Raw genomic sequence first — 21,705 nt, 5'->3', positions numbered from 1 at the left:
AAGACGGATTATAAGTTTTAAACTTGAGTCTGACCCCATTTGTATATTTGCACTTAAAAATATATTTGAACCAATGTATATACCTTATATAAACGATGCAGGTATCCAAAGTATCTAATAGACGACTTGTCACTCTGATCATGACATGATATCGGGCCGACCATCACTGCGCCACTGAAATGTTCTTTTTTTTAGCCGCAATGACAATGCGATTGTTTATTCTCATAAACAGTACAGTGCATAGAATATGAACATTAACAAATGGATAACAATGATACATGGTAAAACAGGATGGACATCAGTATTGTGAATTAATCATCTCATTACGCGGGTATTTCTGGCTAGGCGATTGGGTGCCGTAGATCGTTAGTTCGAGTCCCGGTCAGGGCACGAGTCAAAAAGTTGTCTTCCTTCGTCATTTGTGTTACTATGTTATATATATGTATCTAATAATTCACACAATGTATCATATACACTATGTGTTGGTGATCCGATGGTAAAGATATGAATTCCCTGTCATAGTTCGTTCTGTTATGAATATATATAGATATAATAAAATAGTTAAGTATAGGTCCTACCAGAGACATATCTATATATGTCTCTGGTCCTACGGACGAAGTAATACATAAAGAAAACGAAAACAAACAAAAAACTAAAAAAATCGACAACACGTCTTTAACGCTTTCGTCACATCTCGGCGATTCTTAAAAAATATATATCAAAATTGTATGGTCCTCAGTGTCCGGTAAGTATATAAACTTACACAAGCAGCCTCATATGGTTACAGAGATGTTTACTAAGATGTAAAGCATCTGAAGATTTTAAGATGAAAGCGCTTATGCTTTACCAACAGGTATTTTTTAAGTTATATTTATATTATATTCATATACGTTGTATATATATATATACGAAGTGAATTTTGAACGGATTTTATTTCGTGTTTTATTGAGCGGAAGAGAAAGCGAAAGAAAATATTACAAAACGACGATGTTACCATACTCTTTAAAATAATATTGATCCAAACTCTATATTCAGTAAATAAAAAGTAAGAGAAGAAGAAGAAACACTCTACCTCGACTATCGGAAAAGGTGAGAAATGGTGGATCGATAACGATTACCGATACTGTTAACTCGATAACGAGGCTCCCGGTGGGAAAACAACCAGACAATTAGCGAGTTAATTAATTACAGGCACGCGCTCCCTATAACGACTGGTGAATCGGCAATTAATATCCAAGCGTGTTAATTACCGCCGGAAGGTGAGCAGTGGTCAGTTTCACAGGTATGTTGACCGCTATAATGAAGTAAGTTAAGGCTCCCGTCCTCCTCATGAGAGTATTGCCACATGGCTGAGTAAATTGCGTGTCCCATGTATTATATATACAGCAAACGATCCTCACTTAAACATCATATCTTAATTATCTTTCTACACAGAAATATTGGATTTCTAACTATTTCAATTGATATCGAAGAATTATTTTCCACGCGGCACCAAAGAAAGACAAAAAGGTTTGATTTTATTTATTTATTTATTTATCTATCTTTTTATTTATTTATTTATTTATTTATTTATTTATTCATTCATTCATTTATTCATTCATTCATTCATTCATTCATTCATTTATTTATTTATTTATTTATTTATTTAAAACTCTCAACACTTCAGTTATACACGTGAAATTCTTCATGAAAACTTGCAATGTTCATTTCAAAAGTGATTTGCTGTCTGACCAGCCCCGCCCACCCTACTACATGTATGTACAGGTGTGTGTCACTTTGATTGACCCAAACTGTCAGACTATCTCAGACAAATGGAACCAATGTTTTGTAAACAACTGAGCGACGTTCGTTTATTCGTGTAACCAGCTTGTGTGTTAATGGCAGGTATACTTAGATGAAGTTGAGTTGTCAATACGTGTTCTAAATGTTAAGATGTGTTGACAACGGTAACCTTCCAAGCACAGACTGCCATTCACGTGCAGAACCGTTATTTATTGAAACTAGAGGCAAGTATGAAGATGGTCAGAAAGTTTGCGTTATATTTCTCCCAAAACTTGAAAATGATACTACATTGTGTATCTACATATATCAGACCAAATTTTGCATTTCACAGAAATAGTATTTTGATTCCAACATGAAAATGACACTTTTTTATGTACATTGTATAGCGGTTATGAGGATGTTTTTTTCTATCACAGATGGATTCACCTTTGACCTTTACCCCGTGCCGCAGCCTTGACTTTGATGCCGACGAGTTGAAATCCCTGATGACCCCGGAAGTGAAGAAAGACTTACGTCACCTTTTCGATGACGAGGATTCTGGGCTTGGGATGGATGATGGGAGGGTATGTAAATCATTGATAAGTTATCATACATTTAATTAAGTTAAATTGGAATTCTGAATTTACATGTAGGCGTTTGGCAGATTTCAAAAGAAGATGTGACTTTTTATAATTTAATAATACCCTAATAAATGTTATTTTGTAAATAATGGAATATTTATGTTTGCAGCTCTCCCCAGAAAGCGACCAATTGTCAGAGTTATTGCCCTTTAAACTTACTTCGATCCTGAGCTTTTCAGACTACAGCAATGAAAAGGTAATTTTACAGCATCATACATGATAACAAAGATGATCACTGTATTAGGAAGGAGGAAGAGTCGAGAAAGCCTTGCTAACTGCTTTTAATGTTTCCCCATCTCACATAAAATAAACAATATGTATATTTTGTTTTGGATGCATCATATATATTTTCATTTAGATTCCTCATCGAGATTAACAATATCCAGATAAAGTTACTATTCAGACGCAATGACTGTTGCCTATTGTACAATGAGATCGAACGTCAAACGGACTTTAGTAAGACTTATTTTTTCTTTGCTCGACAGTTGTACGTGTTCATAACTTCTTAAATTATTCCAGTTTCAGACCAGGAAGAAACAAATTCACAAACCAGACACGGGATTCATACGGTCACAGTTGTCAGGCAAGCGTCCACGAGATGAAGATGACGATTCGTCAACTCGCTCATCTAAGTCACAGAGGAGAGGAGAGGCGGTGTTCACTAGGAGGTCACTGTCTTTTGGGGTAAGTATGAAAACAAAGCATCATTAGATAAATAAATAAACAAATGAATAAATAAAATCGTACGTAAATACAAGTTAAGCAAAAATTTGTGTTATTAGCTGAAAAAACAAATGAAAACATCCTTTTAGAATAACCATCAACTATATATGTTATTTTTAGGACATGTCTATGACGTCACAAGAGACCAGAGCCAATGACGTGAGGGATGCTGTAGACCGTTTGGTGGAGGAGGAAGATTTGATAGGGGACGGGACTGACACGTTTTGTCTGCCGACCATCAGGGGAAAACACCAGGACCTCAAATCTATCTCGGCTGACACGGTACGTGAATTGTATTTGTTTCGTTTATTGTGTTCTTGGCTGTTTGATTGTTTGTTTGTTTGTTGTCTGAAACAATACACATACAGCCAGGATGCGCATGTCTGTTTAGCTGTCCTTTATTGATAGGACCAATCGGCTCTACTGAATGGCAGTAATCAATTTCGGTCTTTGAAAAATCAGATTGAAAAACAAAATATGAAATTCAAAACTCTCTCAATCTAGTCTTCAGAAAACAATGCAATTTCTTCATAAATTCGTATTAATATTATATTTACGCTTATGAGCCATCTTAAGTTCATCACAATAAACATCGTGATATTGCTTAAATAAAGAAAGAAAAAAATGATAATTTAATTTGAATAGTGTTCATATATATTTTTTTATTCAAAGTGTAAGTATTTATGTTATTTTTAACAGTGTTGTATTCTTTTGTCAGATGGTTGACGTTTTGACCGGAAGGTATGATGACGTCATCAGGAATTACCGCATCATTGACTGCAGATACCCGTACGAGTTCAATGGAGGTCATATCAAGGTCAGTATCGTACAGCATCAACAGCTACACAGAGGAGGGAAGAACGTCTCGATCAAATAGCTGGAGTAATATCTCAAATCTAAATGGAGAAATAAAGTAATATTTGTGTTTGTTTTTAGTGTTGTTGTAACGAACCTTGTTATTATTTACAGCACGCGGAGAACATGTACACACGTGACCAGGTCCAGCAGCTGCTCCACGACAGTTGTGACGTCACCGGAAAGAGAAATATCCTCATCTTCCACTGCGAATTTTCCTCAGAGAGGGGGCCTAAAATGTAAGTTTATTTTCACGGGTTGGAAATTAGAGAAACCGGACACACAATATTTCAGATGTTTAAGTTAAATGTTCGAGTTTTTAGTGCTAAATAATAGCATGACGTCACGCAATTCTGACCTAATAGTAGTGTTATTGCATGTGTTTTAGGAAGCAAATTACGTACATATTTAGAAAAAAAACGTATTTCGCTACAAGTTTTGTTTTAACATGTATAGATATCATTTGAATTTTACAAATAAAAGAATGTAATTTCATTTCATTTTGTTGCCAGGATGCGTTTCCTAAGGACACAGGACCGTGCCCAGAACGAGGCTAACTACCCGGCCTTGACCTATCCTGAAGTATACCTCCTGGACGGCGGATACAAGGCTTTCTTCCACACAGGCAAGGTAAGTAATAGTAATCATAATAAAACAAAAATAAAAATTATCATGAAGGATTTTTCACCCAACCTTATACATCTGTTTTTGTTTTTACTTAAAACCCTAAAAGGCGACTCCATATAACTTCACATGTACATTTTTTATCTGTGCTTTTTACAACAAAACTTAAATTTAAAAAAAGAACAAATAATTGATCGTGTAAGTAATCATGCTTCTTTACGTTAAAGTAAAAAACGATTTTTTTTTCTTCCCTCAGACTTTGTGCCACCCCATGGAGTACAAACCAATGCTACACCAAGGTCACTCTGATGATTTACGTCACTTCCGGTCTCGATCCAAATCCTGGACAGCAGGCGAAAAACAGAAGAAAACAGCCTCCCGACTTCGCTTCTGATCATTTAAAAAAGAAAAACTTGCACGACACAAGACAGGTTATGTTTGATAGTCTGAAAGTCAATATAATGGACGGGTATATATTACCTGGGGCTACCAGATGAAATACATGAAGAAACGTCAAAATGAAAACGGACATTTTCTAGTTAAACATTGGTTATCGGAATCGCAACAGTATCGCGACAAATCACAGCATGTACATTGTATGTTATATCATAATTTCTGAGGACAGGACCAATTATTGCTGTCGTGTGAAGAAATGCTAGTTTCATTGACTATATTTGTGTTATAATTGAAGGGACACACGTCAAGGTGTTGTGTTGGAGTGCTATCTACTTAAGTGCTATATAGGTATTATTGTGTATATATATATATTATTGTCGTTTGTTTGATAATTGCTGTCACATGGAGAATACTAATAAATTCATTTTTAAATCAAAATACTTCTCTGTTTATTTATTCACAAGCACAACAAGAAAACAACATTTGTAAGTCAGAAGTATCTTATAAATTACAATGTACGACCGTACTTTTATTTCGAGATTTAAATACGTACTGAGATATTACAATCTTTTTAAATTTTCAGTTCTGTATACATATTGATTCAAAAACATTGCACCATTCCGGATAAGGTTTTTATCATTGTCGCCAAGGTAAGGATCATGGGGTCGTATAAATGAATATGCTATATCAATAGCCGAGCTGATTTCTAAACGCCACTGTCATAACATTTTACCACTCGTCTCTCTCCGATGATTTGTGTCTTTAAAAAAAAAAAAAATCAAATATTTCCCGTCCAATCAGATACGCGACTAAACTTCCTGGTACGATACATGGAATTGTTGATACAATCTCTGTTTTGACTCGCTCCACACCAGTATAAATTGATGTAAGGCTATTCAGCGGTGGCGTATCAACATTCCATGACAATAAACAGTAGCTATATAGGATTTAACCGTGCTGGCTGTGTACCGAGCCATTGGGAGTCGTGATGAACAACCCACATGGTGCTGGCCTTGGGCCCCTGCTCTTTTTTTTTGACATTAACTACCCCGGCACCCAAGAGACTCAGCAAACGGACACTCTTTTTTGTTTTTGTTTTTTGTTTTTGTTTTTGTTTTTTGTTTTTTTTTGTTTTTTTTTTTTTATTTTCCTTTAACATTTATTGGTGGTTGATTTGCGGAATCGTATCATATCGAAGTCGACGATCTAGAAGTACGCTCAACAAATTCCTGGATAAAAAGATAGGTTTCTGTCAATAACAATAATTAAAGACACTCAGGTTATCGTATATTTAGTATATAAAATGCCATAACAGAATTCTTCAACACATACCATGGATGGAAAGAGATTCGCGACAATGAAATTAAAATTCGCGAGGGACAATAGTCTGTTACAACGTATTTCGCTGGAGTTAGACATTTTCACAACTTTCGTAATTTTCCCTATATGGATATGGACTCTTCTGATATATAACATTGAACTTGGGTTGGGGATCCAATAGTTTTGTTATAATATCCTCATTTTCGGTAGCGCGCATGGGCATTCACGTTGTTTACAAGATTCCGGACGATGACGATATGAAATAGAATTAGGCAAAGAATTCGTTCATGTTTGATTTTACCTTTGGTTTTAGAAGTCGTTTTTTCTCACTTATTAAACATTTCTTAATTTACAGAAAGTGTATCACTTTTTTAAATAAAACTTTTAAGTATGTTCACACCTCTTCTTTTACAAAATAAAAATCTCAGGATACCGTCCATTTAATATAAACAAGAGGCCCATGGGCCTTATCGGTCACATGAGTTCTGAAATACAATTGTACACAAATTAAGAATTTAACACATTTGACCAGTATGACTTTTTCAATCTGTTATCAAAGCACGCCATTGTATCAATATCGTGACCCTGGGTATAAAGATGTATTTCTCCCTCATCTTCACCATCATCATGTCTGTACATTTGAATAAGTAGTGAAATTCATCTCCTACAAAGTTGTGACAAAATATGGTCGCATCGCTACCGTTGTCATCTACAGTCTCCATTCATTTAATGTTTCCCTTCATTAAGTATGCCAATCGGAACTAATTCCCGCCAAAAATTACAAGAGTTATTACTTTGAGTTCGTTCCCCTGATTTTGTTGTTGGTTTAGTTGGTAGATGCGTTTGTGTTTCCGAAAAGTTTATTTGAAAACAATCCCAATGCTATGTTAAGAGTTCTTCATAATGTTTAATAAGATTTTTTTTTGATGATTGAAATGTCTCCCTATATGCAATATCTGTGTAATATTATTCACAACCGCCATCTGCGTTTAAGGTCAAAAGAGAATCAATGTGTATGCATTTATAAAATCAAATCCGGTCAAACAAACATATCTACTAGCTGCTATAGACACTTGTGAGCATAACGGCATGGTTATTTTGTGCAATATGTGTCATTCACATGAGCTTGCTTTGTTCTCCTGAAACTTGCATTTCCGAAATAATTTGGTTTGCTTTTTGTTTAACGTCCTATTAACAGCCAGGGTCATTTAAGGACGTGCCAGGTTTTGGAGGTGGAGGAAAGCCGGAGTACCCGGAGAAAAATCACCGGCCTACGGTCGGTACCTGGCAACTGCCCCATGTAGGTTTCGAACTCGCAACCCAGAGGTGGAGGGCTAGTGTTAAAGTGTCGGGACACCTTAACCACTCGACCACCGCGGCCCCTACACTAACAATAGATCGAGTTATTTCTGTTACAATGCATCTATTTATTTAACGGGTTTTACGTCCACTATTACGGCCTTACGGCCTTTCAGCTGACGAGAACAGATAGGAAATTGAATAGAGTGGGTACAGTATGGAGTAAAAGGAAAGAGTGGGAATTGTATACGGCTGTAAAATATCACGGGACATGCTATTTACATGAACCTTAACTTGTACATGTCCAATCCGATAACAGATATGAATAAAACGGTAACATTCCTGTTAAATGAAGACTGGAAATTGCTGATATACCCGTAACACACAAAAACAAGAAATATCTTTAAAAGGGATAGACGGCATAGTTTTAATGCTGGTGGTTACTAGTATAATGTAAAACTGCTGGTGAAATAAATTAACGAACTAATTAATAAATGCATTTCAGCACGGATAAAAAAATTATATCAGTTTGAATCATTTTTGGTGATAATAAGACTGCATTTGAATCAGTAATATAATTTTATTAATGTGTCATTTGCATTTAATCTTAATGTTGTTTCGTTTTTAACTGCATATTTGCATTTTGCATTTTGCATTTACCGCTACATTGACCAATCACATACTTCATCTTGACCACTAACGCCACCTTTCGCGTCATATCGTCATATTCAAAAGAAAATTATACGACTATACCGAACAAACTTTATTACTTTAGTAAGTTTCTGTATTACAGTGCATACAGTACTTTGATTCTGCGTGTAGTTTGAAATGTGTGTTGACCTTATTATCTCGTACATGTACATATTCGCTGGCCTATCACTATCTCGGAAATTGTCACGTGGTGTGTCGTAGTGTTCAATTGAGCTGGAATATGCACATGAGTTCCTGATATTGCATGCTGATTGGCTGTTGTAGTAAGGTTATTTGTCCTTGAACCGCGATAGTAATCATGACCTTGTTCAGAGTTGTCTGTGTTTTTATTTGTACGACTATCATTGTTATCGTCTGTCTGGGTTTGAGCTTCTATCGTCAAGATGGCGAGTAGAGAAATGTTTTTGTACGACACGGCCTCGTTTTACAAGGTAGCCATTTTCCTTACCGATTTCACGAGGCAGAAATATGTCACCGAATCGCGCTGAAGAGCCAAATAGAGCCTCGCTAGTCTCGGAGGGAGTTGAAGCTAGATTTGTGATGATAAGGGGAAATTTGATAACATTTTTTACAAGAAATTTAAAGACATATTACCAAAACATACCGTAAAAGTCATGACTAATGTTCTGTGATATGATGTAAGTCATATAATGATTATAGATATCGTGTATACTAAAGAGAAATTCTGGAATATTTATCATACAAAATGTCTATACACGTATATGACTACTACAGGTGAGAAAACATATAAATGTCGTGTACAGGTATTATATATGGAAACAAAGGCGTGTATTTTAACATACGATGGATTGATAGTGTCTTCAATAACTACCGGGGCAATCTTGAATTGGTTACGATACAAATGTCAATCGTCTTTGTTTTGCTTCAACAAACTTGGTCACCACTATGTCTAAATCTACGGAGTTGTGGCGATACGCATGTAACAATGCCAGACAGGACATTAGTTATCCGTCCATGGTTGATCACAGGTGTCGTTAGCCGACGCATGATGCTGAAAGAAAGTTCCGCAGACGAAAAAGGCATACTTAGAAGTATAGAATACCAATCAAAATTTTAAAAAACATATTTAGAGCCTTAAGTTCATTAAATCACTTCACAAATTAAAGTAGAAATACAGGTAAAGAGTGTTTTTCGTTAACAATACGTTCAGGTAATCAAATAGATTTTTTGTTCAGCATTTTTGAAACATAATTAACCGATACCAGTCAGAGGGATAAAAGTCGGGCAGATAAAATGTTTATGTGTGGCGGTGTAGGCTGTTTCGGTGTGAATGCTTCAAGGCCTGTTTTGACGTCCCCTAGTGTAGTAAGAGTATAATGTACTGTAGCTACAGATTGAAATAATTTATGTCTCTTAACTTGCATGCGAATTCCTTTTCTATATTTCACATTATATCGATTCTCACAATGTCAATTTCTGTTTTGATTTCGAAATCTAACTTGGCACCTAGTTTGTTCAGTGACGCTATTTTAAAGAGAGCCCATCCGTTTGATAAACAGACAATGCTTACTACTATATTTTGACTGGTTGACTATTATTTCCTTAATATGTGCGTTGAACATAGGGGCATTCTTCTGTGTTTGCTTTCTTCTCTTTATCGGGATTTTTTTCTTCCGTTTAATTATTTTTAGCATACTTTTTGGAAGCGTTTCAATTTTTTTTCTGCTATTTATTTACTTTTGGCATACTTTTCGGAAGCGTTTGGATTTTTTTCTTTGTTCCTTGTTCGTTTTGTGTGCCAATTTGGGTGAGGGATTCGACAGAGCAAGGCTTTATGACGAGACACCTACATATGCACGCATGCGTCGCTCGAGTTCTGCTCGAGTTGAGTAGGGGTTAAGGACACTAACAGTTGTCGTTAATATTGTTCATCATGAATTCCCACATCAACCGTATCCAATACAAGGGACTTTGATGACATTCTCAACATACTTTGTTGCGCACGCTTGTGACAACGGCTCACTGATTTCACCTACGTTAACAATGCCATCGAGATCGGTGTTCATCCTTTTAAGTTTTACGTAAAATCACGCTTTAGTAGATAAACTTAACTAGTATTTGCAACAGTAGTTCAATACCTTGATATACATCAGCGTAAGGAGACTTGGTGCCGGAGGGATAGATTGACAAATGTGTTGCCGTTTGTTTGGCGATTTCTTATATGTGTAAACAAGACATTAAAGGATGTTTACACACTTGCCTTTTACCTAGGCGACCGTGGTTCGATTCTCCGATCGGACGTGAAAACAAAGGTATGGGGTCATCACGTGCCCCCCCCCCCCCCCCCCCCCCCCCCCCCCCCCCCCAGGTACTCCGGTCCGGTTTCCTCCCACCTCGCGCAATTCTATCAAATCCAACAAGCTTGATATCAATATCAGTTGATATACCCGTTTTAGCAATTGCCGTAAAACAAATAAAGTTTACATTTTTATTAATGTTTTTATTGCATGACTAGTCATTATTAGATTACATGACAACAGTTATATTGTCGACACAACTATATACATGAACAACACATATAGCACTTTAAATGTCTAGCACTCGTTCAACACATTTTTAAATGTGTCAAGGCTCCATTGTCCAATGATAATCAACAACACGAATGATTAATATTAGCATATCATGAAATAGTACAAATGACATTTTGTACCCTAATCCCAATCCTTTCAACAAGAATACGTCACTTCCGTTTTATGGCTAATTGTCGGTCATAGTTTTTCACCGCATGATTTGTGTCCATGTCATGAAACTAACTGGAGTTATCCTGTTTGTATTGTTCAGAAGCGAAGTCGGGAGGCTGTTTTCTTCTGTTTTTCGCCCGCTGTCCAGGATTTGGATCGAGACCGGAAGTGACGTAAATCATCGCAGTGACCTTGGTGTAGCATTGGTTTGTACTCCATGGGGTTACACAAAGTCTGTGGGAAGAAAACATAAGATATTTGTTACTTGTTACTAGCAAAGAAGATATTTATTTGCTGGTTTGATACAATTACGTGTCTCGTGCTTAAATTAATGTAGACCTGAGCGAAATTTACAGAGAAGGGACATAACTCATATCTGACTTCCGGTGAAACTGTAACTTTGGATTACCTACCTTGTCTGTGTAGTAGAATGACTTATATCCGCCGTCCAGAAGGTACACTTCCGGGTAGGTCAAGGCCGGGTAGTTAGCCTCGTTCTGGGCACGGTCCTGTGTCCTTAGGAAACGCATCCTAATAACAAAAATGAATTGTCCTTATATGATTGTTCATTTTCTACTTTTGGCATTAATTAGCGATTTACATTGCTCTCAAAACTATGATTTTTGTGTCAGTAACAGTGGTATTTAAAAAAGAGGTATCGTGTAAATATATTGTTTATTATTAGTGAAATACATTTTACATCGAATTTGCGGAACGCACGCCTCTCAATATTCGACACTGTCGGCTTTCGCCGGTGCCAACAAACAACTGTACGACACTGAATTTACAACTTTAGCAAGTGACAAATACACTTACATTTTAGGCCCCCTCTCTGAGGAGAATTCGCAGTGGAAGATGAGGATATTTCTCTTTCCGGTGACGTCACAACTCTGTCTGTCGTGGAGCAACTGCTGGACCTGGTCACGTGTGTACATGTTTTCCGCGTGCTGTAGATGAAAACAAGGCTCGTTACAACAACACTACTTTTAATATTTCTTTTTTTCACCATTAAGATTTTAAATATTACTCCAGCTATTTTATCGTTAAGTTATCCCCCCTTCTGTGTAGCTGTTGATGCTGTACGATACTGACCTTGATATGACCTCCATTGAACTCGTACGGGTATCTGCAGTCAATGATGCGGTAACACCTGATGACGTCATCATACCTTCCGGTCAAAACGTCAGCCATCTGATAAAACAATATGACAATATTAAAACTCGGACTTCAATCAGTTTAAATACTTGGCTATAGCTACACTCATCCAATATCTAAATAATTATCACAAATGTCGACAATTTTATTTATACCTATGAAGATATGAGATCAACCTAATCGCGTTTTGATTCAATTGAAACTCAATTCAAATGAACGTAGCTGTCGATAGGACGTTAAACAATACAAAACCAGAAACCATTCCAAGTGGGGGTAGGAGAAATCTGATATTTCAACATTCGACATATTGAGGTCAAATGTTCTAAATAGCATTCATCACGGTACACACATTCATAAGTCGACAGATTCAAAGTCTGAAATCAATTGTTATTAAATTTGATATGACGAATATGACATGATAAAATCTTTTAAGACAGAAAATAGTACTAGCGTTGAGGGAGTTTCTTGTGAAGTACAATATAGCTAAGATGTGTGAGCGTCAAAATAATTTCAGTGTGTTGTTTCAGACGAACAAGAATGTGGGAGAGAATAAAAAACAAACAAAAAACAAATAATAAAAACAAAAACAAAAAAACCGCCAAATAAATACAATTCACATACCGTGTCAGCCGAGATAGATTTGAGGTCCTGGTGTTTTCCCCTGATGGTCGGCAGACAAAACGTGTCAGTCCCGTCCCCTATCAAATCCTCCTCCTCCACCAAACGGTCTACAGCATCCCTCACGTCATTGGCTCTGGTCTCTTGTGACGTCATAGACATGTCCTAAAAATAACATATATAGTTGATGGTTATTCTAAAAGGATGTTTTCATATGTTTTTTTCGGCTAATAACACAAATATTTTGCTTAACTTGTATTTACGTACGATTTTATTTATTCATTCATTTGTTTATTTATTTATTTAATGATGCTTTGTTTTCAAACTTACCCCAAACGACAGTGACCTCCTAGTGAACACCGCCTCTCCTCTCCTCTGTGCCTTAGATGAGGGAGTTGACGAATCGTCATCTTCATCTCGTGGACGCTTGCCTGACAACTGTGACCGTATGAATCCCGTGTCTGGTTTGTGAATTTGTTTCTTCCTGGTCTGAAACTGGAATAATTTAAGAAGTTGTGAACACGTACAACTGTCGAGCAAATAAAAATAAGTCTTAGTAAAGTCCGTTTGACGTTCAATCTCATTGTACAATAGGCAACAGTCATTGCGTCTGAATAGTAACTTTATCTGGATATTGTTAATCTCGATGAGGAATCTTGATGAAGATATTTATAATACATCCAAAACAATATATACATATAGTTTATTTTATGTGAAATGGGGTTACATTATCACAGAGTTCGTCATTGTTATCATGTATGATGGTATATGCGTACCTTTTCATTGCTGAAGTCTGACAAGTTCAGGATCGAAGTTAGATTAAAGGGCGATAACTCTGACAATTGGTCGCTTTCTGGGGAGAGCTGCAAACACAAATATTTCATTATTTATAAGATAACATTTATATTATTAATAATCACATCTTATTTTGGAATCCGCCAAACGTCTACATGTAAATTCAAAATTATAATAAGTTTATTATCAATGTTTGACTTACCCTCCCATCATCCATCCCAAGCCCAGAATCCTCGTCATCGAAAAGGTGACGTAAGTCTTTCTTTACTTCCGGGGTCATCAGGGATTTCACCTCGTCGGCATCAAAGTCAAGGCTGCGACACGGGGTAAAGGTCAAAGGTGAATCCATCTGGTATAGAAAACGAAATCATCACAATATATATATATATACATACATGCAAAAGCGTCAAATTCATATCGGGGAGAAGTTATCAAAGATTCGGTGATCTACTGATGTTCCTGTCAAATGTGAACCTATTCTTTTTACATCCAGGAGTGAATTTGAATATATTCGCGTCCTCTTGAATACCCTTACCTCTGGTCACTATAAATATTCTATCTGTACATAAATGGCGGAATCGTATATAAATGTATTCGCCAATTCATTATCTTACAACAATGTTTTTTTAGATCCATGGGCGTATATAGTCTATATGCCTCTGTTTCTAGATCGGATATTGACATCGCCTCTTAGATGCCATAAAACTGACATAAAAGCCCACGCTGGTTACAAACGGATATTGTAGGGTTGTTTGGAAACTTATCTGACAGACTCTGACAGTTTGGATCAAAGTGCCATATACAGTTACATGTTTACACGTGTAGAATGGTGGGCGGGGCTGGTCAGGTAACAACGCCCACTCTTGATATGAACATTGCAAGCTGTCAACGTGGTTTTTCAAATAGATCTTAACTGGTTAATATCAAATATTCCGTCCCCAAGCAGGTGTTATATTTACCTCCGTCTCTATATAAGTATTTCTTTTTTAATTAGATTAATTTTGTTATTAAGATGATTAGATCTTATATCAGCTAACTTTCATTCAAAATACCTATTTCTTCTTTAAGAATTACATCTTTCGTCTCTATTGAAACCATCTTTACACGTTATAACTTCTTTTATAAATAAATAAATAAATAGATAAATAAAAACCTTTTCGTCAGTTCTTTTTTGCCTTTCACTGGTGCTGCGTGGAAAATAATTCTTCGATGTCAATTGAAATAGTTAGAAATCCAATATTTCTGTGTAGAAAAATGATTAAGATATGATGTTTAAGTGAGGGTCGTTTGCTGTATATATAATACATGGGGCACAAAATTTACTCAGTCATGTGACAATACTCTCGTGAGGAGGACGGGAGCCTTAACTTACTTCATTATAGCGGTCAACATACCTGTGAAACTGACCACTGCTCACCTTCCGGCGGTAATTAACACGCTTGGATATTAATTACCGAATCACCAGTCGTTGGAGGGAGCGCGTGTCTGTAATTAATTAACTCGCTAATTGTCTGGTTCTTTCTCACCGGGAGCCTCGTTATCGAGTTAACAGTATCGGTAATCGATATCGATCACCATTTCTCACCTGTACCAATCACCGAGGTAGAGTTTATTTTACGGAAATCAGAGCAGTATTAGTTTAACTTCACAACTTGGTCTTATCAATATATTTGCTTTATTTTTTTAATTTCTTAATGTTCAAATATGAATCTAAATTGTAAAACCATGTTGAGTTTGTTTGATACTTACGTAAGCAGTATTATGTTTTATTCTTATGAAGTGAGGCGCTCGCCGAAAGAGTTAGGGCAAAAGGAATTAAAATTAAATCTTACCAAATGTATATTTTCATTTTAGTAAAAAAAATTTAAAAAAAAAATACTGTAATGGTATTCTAGAAACTTGGTCGTTTTCCTTTAGAATATACAAGAAGATATAGGACGGAGACCTATATACTAATTAGGATTATAAAATTTTGGTTCAAACTGCTTGACAAGATCATTTTTATTTTGAATCTTTATTAAGTAAAAACACTGGTTTATGTTTGAATATGGTATACTGTGTAAAGGAGTTACTATATGCTTTAGGTTTTGGTCAGGTATGGCTCCCACCAAATAACTCTTAGCAATTGTATCTCGACAAAGATTTTTTTTATCAAGCCCAACAGTATTTGAGTGATTTTATTAGAAAAGTCTTCGAAATGTTTCTCAGATTTACATATTGTGGGCACTTTTTCCATTCAATTTTATTTAACCCAAGTATATACATAAGAAATGCAGAATATGTTTATAGTAAAAAGAGGCCCATGGGCCTTAACGACCACCCGACTTTTGGAATATATTCAGCTAATTTGACCTTTTTTGGCCCCGCCCGTAAGCCCAGGGGGTCAGTCAGTGCCAACATGGGCATGTCATTAAGTTGTCATCTAATTCTGATAATGTTAACACTGTTGGAACGAATTCCAATAAAAATCAAACAAATGAGAGTAAAAAATAATTTCTCTATGTAAACTATAATATAATGTACCCCCCCCCCCCCCCCCCCCCCCCTCCATAGGCCATAGGGACAAACGTGAAACCCCAGGGTCATGAAATTCACAATTTTAGTAAAACACCTAAGACCCATCCATCTATTATTTGAGTCTACCCTATTTAGGTCTTGAGGAGAAGATTTTTGAAATTTCACTTAATTTGACCCTTTATGGCCCGCCCTTAAGCCCCTGGGGATCAGTCAGGGCCAACATATGCACACCATCAAACTGTCATCCAAAGCTGATAATGTAAGTCAAGTTAGAATGAATTCCAGTAGAAATCAAAATAATGATAACCAAAAATGTGATATCCCTATACAAACTAAAGTAAAGTCTATCCCCTCCCCTGGGGCACCACGAGACGCCAAGGTCATGAAATTCGCAATTTTGGTAAAACAACTCAAGACCCTTCCAACTATTAAGAGTTTATTCTACCTTACTTGCGTCTTGAGAAGAAGTTTTTTGAAATTTCAGTTATTTTGACCTTTTTTTTGCCCCGCTCCTCAAGCCCTTGGGAGTCATTTGGCAGCTGTATGATGTTCCTAATATCACTGATGAGTCTTAGAAGGATGAAACATCTGCATGATGTCCTCTAACCTCACTGACGAGTCCTAAAAGGACGAAACAGCTGTATGATGTCCCTAGCATCACTGACTAGGAATAGAAGGACGAGATAGCTGTATGATGTCCCTAGCATCACTGACGAGTCTTAAAAGGACGAAACAGCTGTTTGATGTTCCTAGCATCACTGACGAGTCCAAGAAGGGCGAGACAGCTGTATGATGTCCCTGGCATCACTGACGAGTCCTAGAAGGACTAAACAATTGTATAATGTCCCTAACATCACTGTCGAGTCATAAAAGAACGAAACAGTTGTATGATGTTCCTAGCATCTCTGACAAGTCCAAGAAGGGCGGAACAGCTGTATGCTCTAGCTGTCCCTAGCATCATTGACGTGTCCTAGAAAGGACGAAACAGCTATATGCTGTCCTTAACATCACTGACGAGTCCTAGAAGGACGAAATACATGTAGCTCTATGATGCAGGGTGCAGTTGAATTCATTTTTTGGCTTTACGGTATCCAACTTTCAAATTGTGTTGAAATAAAGGGTGCATTTATATTTTGTCTTAAGTTCACGCCTTCCCAAGATTAATGGTGAACTGTTTTGATTGGATAGCTATTGATATAAATCTGGGGTTTGTGACTCAGGGTGCGTGCTAACATTTATACTCATATTGTTAATACATTTCTCAAACAGAAGACAAAACAAAGGTCACAAAAATAGTATTTAATTTTAGCAGCATACCTACATTACAATCATCACTGAACAACCACACGAAGTTGTCCCTATCTAGTAGAGACATACAACCTGTGTAGAAATTTACAGCATGGTAAGTCATAACTGAAATCGATTCCTTATGAATACTTTTTTCAGATATGGCAATTCAGATATGAAATAAACTGTACATATTGCAGAGAAACAAAAGTTACTTGGTGGAAATTTACTTCAGGTACATTTTATGTAATAGCATACTCTCCTAGGTACAAATGTTATGGCAATTAATCGAAAATAGCATTTATCGTTTCTTTCAACCCTCCACATCCCTCTACCAACCCCACATAACCCTCTCCTAGTCTCACAACCCAAAACATACCTCTCTCAACCCCCAAACATCCCTCTCTCAGCCCCACATCCCTCTCTCAACCCCACACATCCCTCTCTCAACTCTAAACATCCCTCTCCCAACCCCCAAACATTCCTCTCTCAACCTCACACATCCCTCTCTCAACCCCACACATCCCTCTCTCAACCCCACACATCCCTCTCTCAACCCCCAAACATCCCTCTCTCAGCCCCACATCCCTCTCTCAACCCCACACATCCCTCTCCCACTCCATACAATATTTATGCTAGATATCTAATTATCACAGGGGCTTGAGAAATCAATTACAATGCACACCTTTGGACCTCTCCTTGGTGCTTGAAAAATTATTAACTGTATGGTCAAAATTTTTGACCAATAATATCAAGTCAGTCATTTGATATAAACATTGTGTGCGATGGTCTACTGCATAATATCTGATTTCCTGCCAATGTTAGTGTATAATATTCAGGGTTGTATGATCTAGATCTGCCTCTGTTACGCCTTTTGCTGCAATCTCTTCTGTAACTCTCCCCAAGTATGTAGGGTCAGGGTATCCAAAACTGTAACACAACAGTGGTTTATTAGTGCAAGGGAAATAACTCCTACATCACCAAAAATACACAAACCAAAGTGCATGAGGCAATGATACATCTATAATGAAGATTATGATTTTAATCATATTTTTTCCTGCATAGCCCTATAATATTCTTTTTTTCCCGGATATGATGCGACAGGTGGCGTTACTGGTCAAGATAAAGTATGTGATTGGTCAATGTAGCGGTAAATGCAAAATGCAGATAAAAACGAAACAAAGATAAGATTGAATGCAAGCTGAATAAGTGGATGTATCTTTTCAAATGACACATTAATAAATTATATTCCTGATTCAAATGCAGTCTTATTATCACCAAAACTGATTCAAACTGATATAATTTTGTTATCCGTAATGAAACACATTAGTTTGTTAATTTATTTCACCATCAGTTTTACATTATAACCACCAACATTAAAACGATGCCGTTTATTTTTTTTAAAGATATTTCTTGTTGAAACTTTGATAATTCTAAAATTCAGTTAAAGTTCAATTAAATTTTGAAGGTGCTGTGCAGCAGGAACAATTCAAATGAAGGTTAAAAGATATTCTCTGAAGAAATATCTCATTAGAAATGTAGTCATGCTATAGTTTGGAAGTAATATATATTTGCAATGATTTTCTTTCTGTTAAGCATTGAAACTTACAACAAAAACAGCTAATTTACAATTTCAATTGAAATAATTTCATCTTTAAAAATCATGTCCATCAGGGTTCTACTTCTAATCATTGGTTTCTTTTAACTTAAATTTACACAAATTGCTTAAAAGAATAAAATATTTCGGTTAGGAGCATTTGGATAGTCACAAACTACTACATACTTCTGGGGTCCACCGTTAAATGCTGTTTTATGGTGTATATCATTCCAGGTTACAACATTGTCAGCTCCTGTTGTCCTTGACCTTCCAACGGTGAAGACAAGGCGACGGTCAAATGCCACTTTAAGTAATCTTACCACCTTGACCCCTTCTGGACAGTCCGGAAAGTACCCCGTTCTGCTGGTACCAGAAAATCTTGTCCCTGGATGGGGGTGTTCCGGCTGCAAGTCAGACAGATAATACAATTTTTAAGCACATTCTATAAATAGAACATCTTATTCATATCTATAACACTGAAAAAAGACTCAATTATATAGCATATAAAATATTTCTAAAACTGAAACTGAAGTTAAACTTCATAACTCATTAATACATTTACATGCTTAGAGGATATTTTGTATCAAATTTGTTTTTGATGTGTCCAAAACTTTGTTGTGACTATACACAATGTATTGTTTAGGCTAATAACATAATTTCACTTAACAAAGGTGACATGCACACTAAATGTTTTCCTTGAAAGCCAAAGGTTGCTAGTTCGATCCCCAGCACGGGCAGGCTATTTTTCATTACCCCTTTCTATCACAGATTTGGTGCCATGGACCACTCCAAGTAAAAGCTATAGGAGAAGGAGGGGCTTTCTCAGAGCTAAAGAACCTTGGTAGTAGTTGTCTTTGGGGTGGGGTTGGGGGTGGGGGTTGGGGTGGAGAGAATACATGTAGGTCACCTTACTAGCTCAGGCAAAGGGGACTTCTCTTTAACCTAGTGGTACGACATTTGCCTTGAGAGTGAAAGGTCAGTAGTTCGAAACCAGACACAGACTCAGGTTTTTATTTCATATATATATATATACTCCTTCCTATTATACATATACGTACATGCAAAAATAAATTCTAAGAATTTCTGATGAAACTTACCCCCTGGACTCCATTAGGGAATGAGTAAGACACAGAAATGATGCCAAATTGTTCATATCCCGGTAAGTTTCCGTTGGATAAACGTTGAATGTTAATATGGCCGGGAGGCTGTGTTCCTATAATTTTACCATAAACAGTTCCACATATCGGACATGATGGTTTGTACTTAAACTGTTGTTCTATACACTCCTTACAAAACTCATGTGAACATTTCGGTAGAGCAGTCTTGTTTGTGAAATTGTCTAAACATATTGAGCAGTTTTCCTCCTCTCTGTGCGGAGCACTGCCCTGAGTGCCGACAAGAATGCCCATAGCTCCAGACGGACAAGGGTTATCCTCTATTTCCATAGGCTCCTCTCCACGTTGTCCATGAGTCTGCAGTCGGATACCACCTAAATTATTACTGTTTGCTACGTTTGGCAGGTTTGCTAAGTGATCCGGTCGTTGCATGGTAGCTACTTCCGCCATTTCACCTGAACAAATATTGTCTGATTTAATCTGAAACACAAATAAATACATGAACATCGATCGGTGTAAAAAGACATGAAAATCTCAACATTTGTTGAAGTAGCAATAACACTATAGAAATTTAAAAAAATATTTGTAAATTGAGAGAAAGAATGTCCATTCACCATGGAGATTAAAAGTTTTACAGCACTGGCAATTGAAACATTGTGAATTGTCTACTTTCGTTTTCAATATTAGAGTTCAGCTTTGGGAAAACAAGGAAGAAATTATGAAACAGTGCATTATTTCATATCTACATTTCCGTACAATCTTCCTTCCTCGTTATATTTGTTCCGTCTTTCCTGCTAAAGTAACAATATGCAAATCCCGAAACTTTTTTTCCAGAGATGATTTCACAACGATGACGAAAAGTGCTATCAGGACGTCATATCTAATTTTAGAATTCCCCTGTACTGTACTGTAGTTGTACGGTTGCTGATCTGTTGCCTTACACGGTGATCTTCCTTTCTACTTTTAAAATACATTAATTTCATACTTACACGTTCAACGTCATGATTTTTGATGAAAGAAACGATTTCTACTTTCCTTTTGTAGTATCGTAAACCGAAGTAAACAAAGTTGACAAGGGTAAACGAATAACGTAACTTCCGGCTTTACTGGAAATACCCCTGCAAGTATAATATTAAAGCCGTGTCATTAAATACCCGGATAGCATATTTTTTCACTCATATTTTTTTTAAACTAATTTCTTTTTTTTAAATAGTTGTTTCTAATACCTTCGTTATCTTTAAATCTAGAGCTCCCCCAATTCCTGCATGCCTATCGAACACCATTCTTTTTTTTATATTGATAACATCTTGTAGTCGATTAATTATAGCGGACAGCCAGGTTCTACAATGTATTCTGGCTTCATATTGTACAGGAACATTAATTAATTTACTTGGCCAAAGTTGATGTATTTGATGTATACCAGAAACAATTAATTATATTTATATTTATTTTTAATTATTCCAATAGCGATACTAATTGATTAAACAAGATTCAAGATTGTATTCAACACTCAGACACATAAGATATGTATGAGGCATACAAATACATTTGACAGAATGAACAGTTAAATTTGGTAATAACAGTTACAT

At 36.4% G+C, this 21,705-nt stretch overlaps 3 protein-coding genes across 5 annotated transcripts; 1 reads left to right on the top strand and 2 right to left on the bottom strand.

The window, feature by feature from the left end:
* Positions 1 to 95: 95 nt before the first annotated feature.
* LOC117339702 (M-phase inducer phosphatase-like) lies at positions 96 to 5,438 on the top strand. The gene is made up of 9 exons (XM_033901419.1): positions 96 to 101; positions 2,199 to 2,345; positions 2,512 to 2,598; positions 2,922 to 3,086; positions 3,246 to 3,407; positions 3,844 to 3,942; positions 4,095 to 4,219; positions 4,493 to 4,610; positions 4,861 to 5,438. Exons 1-9 carry the CDS (start codon positions 96 to 98, stop codon positions 4,996 to 4,998), a joined length of 1,047 nt encoding a protein of 348 aa, XP_033757310.1. The 3' UTR covers positions 4,999 to 5,438.
* Positions 5,439 to 10,826: 5,388 nt separating this feature from the next.
* LOC117338791 (M-phase inducer phosphatase-like) lies at positions 10,827 to 14,935 on the bottom strand. 2 transcript variants are annotated; one of them, XM_033900135.1, is made up of 9 exons: positions 14,754 to 14,935; positions 13,803 to 13,949; positions 13,582 to 13,668; positions 13,136 to 13,300; positions 12,809 to 12,970; positions 12,125 to 12,223; positions 11,849 to 11,979; positions 11,446 to 11,563; positions 10,827 to 11,266 (listed from the first exon to the last, which is right to left on the bottom strand). In XM_033900135.1, the coding sequence occupies exons 2-9, from the start codon at positions 13,947 to 13,949 to the stop codon at positions 11,129 to 11,131; spliced, it is 1,047 nt and encodes a 348-aa protein (XP_033756026.1). In that variant the 5' UTR covers positions 14,754 to 14,935; the 3' UTR covers positions 10,827 to 11,128. The 2 variants fall into 2 exon arrangements, with proteins under 2 accessions (XP_033756026.1, XP_033756027.1); XM_033900136.1 differs by lacking the exon at positions 14,754 to 14,935 and adding an exon at positions 14,136 to 14,516.
* Positions 14,936 to 17,401: 2,466 nt separating this feature from the next.
* Positions 17,402 to 21,238, bottom strand: LOC117339744 (probable E3 ubiquitin-protein ligase DTX3). 2 transcript variants are annotated; one of them, XM_033901459.1, is made up of 4 exons: positions 21,106 to 21,238; positions 20,099 to 20,596; positions 19,188 to 19,405; positions 17,402 to 18,334 (listed from the first exon to the last, which is right to left on the bottom strand). In XM_033901459.1, the coding sequence occupies exons 2-4, from the start codon at positions 20,564 to 20,566 to the stop codon at positions 18,226 to 18,228; spliced, it is 795 nt and encodes a 264-aa protein (XP_033757350.1). In that variant the 5' UTR covers positions 20,567 to 20,596; positions 21,106 to 21,238; the 3' UTR covers positions 17,402 to 18,225. The 2 variants fall into 2 exon arrangements, with proteins under 2 accessions (XP_033757350.1, XP_033757351.1); XM_033901460.1 differs by lacking the exon at positions 21,106 to 21,238 and adding an exon at positions 20,873 to 21,003.
* Positions 21,239 to 21,705: the final 467 nt, after the last annotated feature.

This window comes from Pecten maximus, chromosome 12, assembly GCF_902652985.1.
Source record: "Pecten maximus chromosome 12, xPecMax1.1, whole genome shotgun sequence".
NCBI lineage: Eukaryota > Metazoa > Mollusca > Bivalvia > Pectinida > Pectinidae > Pecten > Pecten maximus.
The sequence above is the reverse complement of the archived record's forward strand: the minus strand, read 5'-3'. Positions and strand labels throughout refer to the sequence as shown.